At 39.7% G+C, this 10390-nt stretch overlaps 1 protein-coding gene across 1 annotated transcript; it reads right to left on the reverse strand.

Moving 5' to 3' along the window:
- Nucleotides 1-3678: 3678 nt before the first annotated feature.
- Nucleotides 3679-6987, reverse strand: LOC120077398. The gene is made up of 3 exons (XM_039031280.1): nucleotides 6582-6987; nucleotides 4423-4545; nucleotides 3679-4085 (listed from the first exon to the last, which is right to left on the reverse strand). The coding sequence occupies exons 1-3, from the start codon at nucleotides 6985-6987 to the stop codon at nucleotides 3679-3681; spliced, it is 936 nt and encodes a 311-aa protein (XP_038887208.1).
- Nucleotides 6988-10390: the final 3403 nt, after the last annotated feature.

The following is a 10390-nucleotide window of genomic DNA, read 5'->3' on the forward strand; positions in this document are numbered from 1 at the left end:
AAGGAAGGAAAATTGTGATAGGAAGGGAAGAAGAAATGAAAACCCACACTTCTCAATGGTTATGCAATTTTTTCATTTGTGTGGGTAAACGATGCCTAGGAATTACCTTTTTCAAGATAAATAAACAAAGTCCACCAACCAAACATGGTCTTTGTAAGCCCATTCCCATTCTCACCCTCTTTTTCCTCCAACCAAATGGCCCCTAAGATGCTTAAGAGGTCGATCCTCATGAGCCATCCACCTATAAAGAAGTTGTTTCATGTAGTGAGTCTGTCAGTGACTTGCTACAATGGGGAAGAGATTAAAAATCATACTTGGGAGAGTTAATTTGATAATTCTTGTTTTTTAGAATTATTTAACTATTAAACTTAACTATTTTGATATAAATTGCATATTTAGTCTTTTACATAACAAAATCAAGCTTAAAATAGTAAAATAATTCATGGATGACATTTATAACCTTAATTTTTGTGTGTTTATGCATAACATAATTCAAGCCAAATTGTTGTAGCTTTTCAAAAGAGCAGATTACTATAGCACTCAAAAACAGCCGAAAATGAAATTTCATATTCAATTTTGGACGAAGTTTTAATGATTTCATCCATCAATCTTGACAAATTAGGGCATCCCATAAGCCTTCCATCTTCAGAAGCTACCACACACTTCTTTTAAGTCTACAAAAATGCACCGAAAGCACTCCAAAAGGATTCATTCTTCCTCCAACACAGAAAAGTTTTGCACCTTTATTTACTATTTTTCCTAGCTTTTCTTGAAGATTTGAGTTGTAACACTTGTAAAAGATTGGATCTCGTTTGGAGCTGTCATATCTTGATTCATCTTGAAAAAGCTTGAATATAGCTAGATCCAAGGCTAGTATGATTCCTTTTCTTCAAGTTTTAATTTCTTTGTATTATATTTAACTGTCTCAAGTATAGTTTCATTTTGAGTTATGTATTTCATTTCTTCAAGTTAATTTTCCATCAACTTAATTTATATGTCTTTTCATTTTTACAGCAGTTCATCTAATAAAGTGTTTCCAAATTAAGTTTATTTACTCATCCCTTTGTTCATATTCTTTTTGCTTTCGTAGTTTAATTTTAATTTTTGTTAATTACACATGATTTCCTTAGTACTAATCGATCCAATCCTATTCGAAAGTTAGCATTGTAATAGCTTCAATTCCATTGAAGATTGAAAGAAGGTGAGAAGTTGCTTGTTTTGGTTGTGCATTTAATTCCTTTTTCTATGTTTAACTTACAATTCGGTATTTTTTTTATATCTATGTGTAACAACCTGACCCCCTAGGACTCATGCTAGGCCGTTACTAAATACATACATGCATGAAACTTAAAACGACACATTTTTATGGTGAAATAAATGCTAAATAAATAAGGTAAGTTCAAAAGTCCTTCATTAATTTCAAATATTAAAAACAATAATAGAGTACCCATAAATCGTAAATGTTAATAAATAAGTATGAAAACAATTCTTAACAGTAAGTTTCAAACATCAAAACTGAAAGTTAAGAAAAACATGAAAAGATATCTAAATCTCCTGAGCAGAAGCATAAAACTGGTCCCGTGGCTCGATCACGAATTCCGCTTGTCAATCGCCGATGCGTCTCTATCTTTACCTAGAACAACAACATGAGAAAGGACAAGTATAAAATACTAAATATGTAACCCCACTACTGCGGTCAGGCTAGGCATCTATGTCCTCTTGATGCCTATCTCTGGTGGAACATATAAACTGCTTTAGTCCTCATGGGACACATACATACATGAAAAAACTGATTTCTATCCTACTGTAGTTAAGTATGCCCTCTACCTATGGTGAATCCCGAAGGAAACACAATATCTGGTGAATCCCGAAGGAAACACAATCTAGTGAATCCCGAAGTAAACATAATATCTGGTGAGTCTGGAAGGAAACACAATCTGGTGAATCCCAAAGGAAACACAATATTTGGTGAGTCCCAATGGAAATATAATCTGGTGGGTCCCGAAGGAAACATAATATCTGGTGAGTCCCGAAGGAAACATAATATCTGGTGAGTCCCGAAGGAAACACAATCTAGTGAATCCCGAAGGAAACACAATCTGGTTAATCCCAAAGAACAATATCTGATTAATCTCGAAGGAAACACAATCTGGTGAATCCCAAAGGAAATAAAATATGGTGAATCCCGAAGGAAACACAATATCTAGTGGGCATCTAACTAATCAGAAAAATCACTATCATAGTCTCAACATCATAATTATCACAATATGACTCTATGACATACATATACACCTCAACACCATGGCTCTATAACATACATATATGCCTCAATATCCCCAGATCAAATACAACCTCATGCAATCAAATATCATCTCATGCTAGCATTCAAGTATCTACGTGCACAAATAAATCTTTCAGATCCTCATACAAGAACATACATCAGTTATACTATACTATCAGTCTATCATGTCATCGTTCTGTCATAATATTCATCTATCATGCTAGCATACATCTAGTGTCTGGCCCGTGGACAGTTCCAATAGTAAGATTATTTACCTCAAAATTGAGTCCAAAATTAACCCAAGCAAATAAACTCCTTTCTAGCTTTCCAAAAACTCTGAATTAGGTCCTAGAATATGAATCAATAATTAATTTCAACTTTAAGCCCAATTTTAGCACTACTAACACAACTTATCCAAAACAAACCTTAATCAACAATCGTTTCAAAAATTTCAGTCTCTAAAATCTCTCATATAACAGATTTTAATTCCAATGGTCAGCACCTAAATTCTTCCTAAACACTGTAATTCCAACCTTAAAATAAGACCCAAGAGATTTTAGACCATGAACTTGATGGGCATTTATTAATTTCTAGAAAATTATCCAAACTTTAATCAAAATAACAAAATTTACCATAAAACTTGAGTTTTGGTGAGCCTCACAACAGATTGAGCGGCGGTTGCATAACATGAACTTCTGAGAAAAGAGGCAGACGTAGGTGTGAGGCTGAGGCTGGACGACGGGGGGATCGATCGATGATGCACGAAGGGAGGCTCCGTCTGGAAGAGCGGTGCATACGCTATGCCGTGGACGACTCCACAAGCGGCGTCGGGCAAGGTCCTCGATGGCGTGACTGGAGGCACGACCGACTGGGGTAGCTGAATGGTCGGGCGAAGCGGTGACGCGAGGGGGAAAATAAGAGTTTCAGGGGCGGTCTGGTGGCTCGGAAAACGTGAGGAAGAGGGAGAAGGGAAAATTTGTTTTTATAAAAATTATTAATAATAATAATAATAATTAAAACTTAAAAGGAAATAAAATAAATTTATTTTATTCTTTTCCTTATTCAACTTTATTTTATTAACTTGTTTTCTTTCCCAAAAATGAAATTAATGCACACCATTAATTTCCAAATTGAATTATTTCAATGTCAACAATTAAATTCCCGCAATTACACTTAAAGTCCAAAATTTCAAAAATGCCCTCAAATAATTAAAATTACTGAAATTACATTATTTCACAAATGCAATTTCCCTACGGCACAATGTCCTTATCTCTCTAGTGAGGATCTCTACAGGTTTCTCCTCGTAGCTCAAGTTGTCATTCAACATCAAGGGCTCGAAGTCAACTACATGGGATGGGTCTGTCACATACTTCCTCAGCATCGAAACATGGAAGACATTATGAACTGAAGATAATGCTGGAGGCAATACCAAACGGTAAGCTACGGTGCCAACTCGTTCCAAGACCTCGAAAGGTCCAATGAATCTGGGACTCAACTTCCCTTTCCTGCCAAACCTCAGTTATACCTTTCATACGTGCCACTTTTAAGAACACTTTAACACCAGTTTTAAATTCCAGGTCCTTACGTCTCACATCGGCATAGCTTTTCTGTCTGCTCTGAGCTGTTTGCATACGAGCCCTGATCTTCTGTATTGCCTCATTTGGGGTCTGCACTAGTTCAGGAACTATCAATTTCTTCTCTCCTACTTCATCCTCACACATAGGAGACCTGCAACTCTTCCCATATAAGGCCTCAAATGGTGACATCCCAATAGTGGACTGGTAGCTGTTATTATAAGCAAACTCTATTAAGTGCAAGTGAGCATCCCAGCTTTATGAAAACTTTATAGCACAGGCACGCAACATGTCTTCCAATATCTTATTCAATCGCTCTGTCTATCTATTAGTCTGTGGGTGAAAAGCTGTAATGAAATCCAACCAGGTCCCCAAAGCTGCCTGAAGACTCTTTCAGAAGTTAGATGTGAAACGAGGGTCTCTGTCCAACAAGATGGACACAAGCACTCTGTGCAATCTCACTACCTCCTTCATGTATATCTGTGCCCACTTATTTACTGAAAAGGTGGACTTTCCAGGTATGAAATGTGCTAATTTTGTAACTCTGTCTACCACAATTCAAATTACCGTGAAACCTTTGATTGTCCGTGGTAACCCCACGATAAAGTCCATAGACACATGCTCCCACTTCCATTCTGGCACACTCAATGACTGTAACAAGCCTGCTGGCTTCTGCCTCAGGACTTTCACCTGCTGGCACATGATAACGGGCAGAAATGCACGTTATTACAGTACTAAGTTATTAAACAATGCAGGTTTGCGTTGATAAAATATATAAGATTTCATCCAAAAAGCATTAAGTTCATGACATTGCGATCGCATGCGTTCATCGCATGAAAACAATTAACTTTTGTATTTGTATACAGAATATGCGTTGACGCAAGGCGGAAAATGCGATCACAAGAAATCAATGGTCGAGTGCAGCGTTACTGCAAGGCTTTGCGGTGACTTGTGCTAGAAAACATCTGCTCAAGAAGGATTGCTGCATAGAGCTGGCACAACTTGGTGGCCGTATTTGGGTGAAAAACATAATAAATCACGATGGAACAGAAAGCTAATGACGGTCGAGTCTGAATTAAGTTGACAAGCCGCTAACGAACTACTGTAGCAGGTACACTCAACTTTTCGGTGACAAATATTCGGCACATCAATCAGAGAATTAATGTCATACCATCAGTGCAATCATAAGAGAGAAGAAACCTTTCACCCTGAAGCTCTATAAATACCAAAGGCAACCTTCAAAGAAGGAGTTTGTCTATGCATCTAGTTCAACAGTTAGATAAATTTCTCCATAGTTAGAAGTAGCCTTGTTCTTAGATATTCTTTTATTTAAGGCGGAAGCGAGAGAAGCAAGATTATGCCGAGAGATCGTTCCAGTGATCTTGGAAGAATGCCGGAAGCGTCGAGATCGGAGAGAGGGTCAGCTCCTGCGGAAGCAGAAATATCTTTTGAACAGAATAGAGTTGACAATGTAAAAACCTTGGGAAGCAAGGGATTGCTACCAGGCTCTCTATCCTTATCTTCCATTGTCATTTTGTACTTAAACTTATCTATAGAAATGGAATCTACTTCTTTATATTTGTTCACTCTCTGTTTATTACGTATGAGTAGCTAAATCTGCCGAATGGGTTGAGAAACACTTAGCTAGCATAACTGGGGATCTTCATTCTATGCGATTATCTTGTATTATGTATGCATCATTCATCCATTAGAGATACTCGGCAGGGTAGTCTAAGGATAGAATCTAGGCTTGGAAAAGTCAGGTTAGAATCTAGGTTCGGGAGTTAGATTAGAACTTATAACCAAGAGATAGAAGCTTAGGAATAAGCATTGTTTGCTATTACGCATCGCATGCATCCTAGAGATAGGTTACGATTTTGTGTGGTCACCTTGTCGTTGTGTGCATCTTGCATCATCGCATAGGCAAAAAATAGAGACTTAGGAATAAGCTCTATGGACATTATCGCATTCATCACATGTGTCCTAAAACTAGGAGTACCGCATTTACTTTGGAAAATGATTTGCTGTCGCATGAATGTAGCATGATCGCATAGTTGGACGCATTCCCGGGAAACGCTAGCTAAAAACCTTCTCGAACCCGTTCCTTCGCATACTCAGTGTATCTACCGCATAATCAATCTTTTCTCAAATCCGCCGCATACTTTTTATACCTCAAACAACAACTCAAAAACAACTATTTGATTTATTGGTTACTGCAAAGTCTTCTTGAAAATTATCACTGCATACTGTTTTCCTTAGTCCCTAAGTTCAACCCTGGACTTACCAAGAAACTCAGTGGAATTTATCCTTGGATTCTGCTGAGAAAACTTGTTGCTTAACGCATTCCCATCACCGCAATTCATTCCATTATTTCATCACATAAAATAACGCATCAGCATACCAAGCACTTACTGACATACTCCGCAATATCTCTTTTCATATCATTCCATCAGTAATAACGTTTCAAGTCCTGATACATTTTGGTGCTGCCAGGGTGAATCGGAAACAGGGAACTGTGAGCCTCTGACAATAACTCATCCTTAATATCATTATCTGCTGGCATGCACAAACGTCTCTAATAGAAGAGACCACCTCCTGCTGATATCAAGAATTCACCATCCTAGCCTGACTCCACCCTACGAACTCTCTCCTCCAGATAAGAGTCACAACGTTACGCATCAATAATTCTCTGCCTTAGACTCGGTCGCATTGAAAACTGCGCTAACTATGCCATGACCTTCCTACTGCCACTACAATTTCAACTCGCTCTAGCTCATTGGACAAATGAGTCTGTCTAGTAATGAGGGCCGCTAAATGAGCCACCTTTCTGCTTAGGGCATTTGCCACTACATTCACCTTCCCTGGGTGGTACAAAATTTCGCAGTCATAATCCTTCACCAGCTCTAGCCACCTTCTTTGCCTCATGTTCAACTCCTTTTGAGTGAAAAAGTACTTTAAACTCTTGTGGTCGGTGAAGATCTGTATCTTCTCTCCATATAAGTAGTGTCTCCAGATCTTGAGAGCGAAAACCACTGCTGCTAATTCCAAGTCGTGTGTGGGATAATTTTGTCCATGTTCTTTAGCTGATGTGAAGCGTAAGCAACTACTTTGCCCTGCCGCATCAGTACGCATCCCAACCCCTTCTTGGATGCATCACTGTAAATGACAAAACCATCTGATCCATCTGGTACTATAAGAACTAGGGCTGAAACAATCTCTGCTTGAGATCTTAGAAACTGTTCTCATAAGCCTCATTCCAAACGAAAGGGGCTCCCTTCCAGGTCAACTGAGTCAATGGGGCGGCGATGTTAGAGAAGTCCTTCACAAATCATCTATAGTAGCTGGCTAACCCCAAGAAACTGCGCACCTCACTGACTGTGGTTGGACGAGCCCAACTCGTAACTGCCTCAATCTTTGCAAGATCCACAGAGACACATTCCTTCGATACTACATGCCTAGAAAGGACATTTGCCTCAACCAAAACTCACATTTAGAAAACTTAGCATACAACTTATTGGCCCTCAACGTCCCCAAAACTTTCCGCAAATGCTTCTCATGTTTAGCCTCTGTCTTGGAATAAACCAAGATGTCATCAATAAAAACAATCATAAAGGTGTCGAGGAATTTCTTGAACACCATATTCATTAGATCCATGAACACTGCTGGGGCATTCGTTAGGCCGAACGACATCACTATAAACTCATAATGCTCATACCTCGAATGAAAAGATGTCTTGGGTATGTCACTGTCCTTTATTTTCAGCAGATGGTATCCTGACCGGAGATCAATCTTTTAGAATACCGTAGCTCCCTGCAACTGGTCGAACAAGTCATCGATCTTGGGGAGGGGATACTTGTTCTTGACGGTCACCTTGTTCAGCTCTCTGTAATCAATGCACAGACGTAACGATCCATCCTTCTTTTTTACAAACAAAACATGTGTACCCCATGGTAACACGCTAGGGCGTATGAAACCCTTATCCAACGACTCCTGCAATTGGACCTTCAATTCCCTCAACTCTGCTGGTGCCATCCTGTATGGAGCCTTCTAAATAGGGGTTGTGCCGAGCTCCAACTCAATAGCAAAATCTATCTCCCACTGTGGAGGCAGTCTAGGAAGATCCTCTAGAAAAACGTCTGGAAAATCTCTCACTACTAGCTCTGAAGTCAAGGTGACTTCAACCTTTCTAGTGTCAACCACACTGGCCATAAAGCCCCAGGCTCCTTGGTCAAATAGTCTACTGGCCTTCCATGCTGAAACCACTTTGGGTATGTGAAAAGCCAGAGTCAAATAAAACTAAAGCATGGTGCCCCAAAATGGGAAGCGTACCTGTCACCAGTGTGCCTGACTTCTCGGCCTCACACTGAGTGGTAGAAAACACTCTACCCTGCTGCTGCTGAAGACTCGAGCCTCCTTAAAACGAGCTTACAGGTTGGCCTTTGAGTTTCGACGCGTTCCTCTTTGGGCATTTCTCAGACCTCTGCTGATGCTCAAGAGCCCTGGGCTCAGCCTTCCTTTTCTGACCTGCAGAGGTCCTAACCCCGAGTGACCTCCTATACTCTTCTCCCGCCTGGGAGTCTACATCAATCCTCACGGTGGCCCGTAGTGCCTCAGCATATGTCTTGAGGTCCAAGGCATGTACCAAACCTCGCAGTCTGCTCTTCAAACCTTGAATGAATCTCTCTGTCCTCGTTGCCTAAGTGACTACTAGTTCAGGAGCAAAGTGGGACAACTTATCAAATTCCTGCTCATACTTCTCCACCGACATAACCCCCTGTTTCAAGTTCAAGAATTTTGTCTGTTTGTTGTACCGGGTGTTGGCCGAAAAATACTTCTCATAGAAATGTTCCTTGAACTTCTCCTAGGTTGCAAGTTTCCCACCAGTATCAATCATTTTCTCTACTGAACGCCACCAGATTTCTGCGTTGCCAGTCAACATGAAAACTGCACATTGGAGCTTGTGCTCTTCTGGGCACCTCATAAAACAAAAAATCATCTCGATAGATGACAACCACATCTCTGATTTGGTGGGGTCCCCCAAAGATCCATCAAAGGAGCGAGGGTCAAACTTCTTTAATTCCCTCAGGTGTTTAGCCTCAAGAGACAGGCCCTACATGTCTTTATCTTGCGGTCGGGTTTGCTGTAACTGTTTGGGTGGCACCGGTTCCTCCTGAGCCTGGTTTTGGGTAGTCTGTCCTGCCATCGTGTTACAGATCAGTTCTTGTAGTTTTCCCATTAGGGAGGATGCAACATCTTCACTAATTCTGGCTTCCATTGCCTTCTCATCGACTTGGGCCATAGGTGGATTTCGAGTTGTCAGGACAGTCTGGCTACTCTTAACTCCCTCTTCCTGTACCCCTTCTCTAACGGTCTTTCTTGTTCTAGGTTTAGGTGTCATGTCCTGTCATAAACTCATAAATTAGCTATCTACCTCTAGATCTTTCTCAAAAATCATGCTATTAAAACATTACATCACTAATCTCATATATGCACTGAAAACTTCATTAGTAGGACATACCAGGCAATGACGAGGAATCCATTACTAGGCCACAGGGACTACCTAGACTTACGTAGTAAGTTAGTCTACAGAACCCAAAACATGGGCTCTAATACCAACTATAACAACTCGACTCCCTAGAACTCAAGCTAGGCCGTTACTAAATACATGCATGCATGGAACTTAAAACGACGCCTTTTTTATGGTGAAATAAATGTTAAATAAATAAGGTAAGTTCAAAAGCCCTTCATTAAATTCAAATATAAAAACAATAGGGTACCCATAAATTGTAAATGTTAATAAATAAGTCTGAAAACAATTTTTAACAATAAGTTTCAAATATCAAAACTGAAAGTTAAGAAAAACATGAAAAGAAATTTAAATCTCATGAGCAGAAGCATAAAACTGGTCCCAGTGGCTCGATCACGAATTCCGTTTGTCAATCGTCAGTGCCTCTCTACCTTTACCTGAAACAACAACATGAGAAAGGATGAGTATAAAACACTCAGTAAGTAACCCCACTACTGGGGTCAGGCTAGGCATCTATGTCCTCTAGATGCCTACCTCTGGTGGAACATATAAATTGCTCTAGTCCTTATGGCACACATACATACATGAAAAACCGATTTGTATCCTACTGTAGTTAAGTATGTCCACTACCTCTGGTGAATCCCGAAGGAAACACAATATCTGGTGAATCCCGAAGGAAGTACAATCTGGTGAGTCTGGAAGAAAACACAATCTGGTGAATGCCGAATGAAACACATTTGGTGAATCCCGAAGGAAACACAATCTTGTGAATCTCGAAGGAAACAAAATCTGGTGAATGCCGAAGGAAACACAATATCTAGTGGGCATCTAACTAATAAGAAAAATCACTATCATAGTCTCAACATCATAATTATCACAATATAATTCTATGACATACATATACACCTCAACATCATGGCTCTACAACATACATATATGCCTCAATATCCCCAGATCAAATACAACTTCATGGAATCAAATATCATCTCATGCTAGCAAATAAATCTT

Source organism: Benincasa hispida, chromosome 5, assembly GCF_009727055.1.
Source record: "Benincasa hispida cultivar B227 chromosome 5, ASM972705v1, whole genome shotgun sequence".
Taxonomy (NCBI): Eukaryota; Viridiplantae; Streptophyta; class Magnoliopsida; order Cucurbitales; family Cucurbitaceae; genus Benincasa; species Benincasa hispida.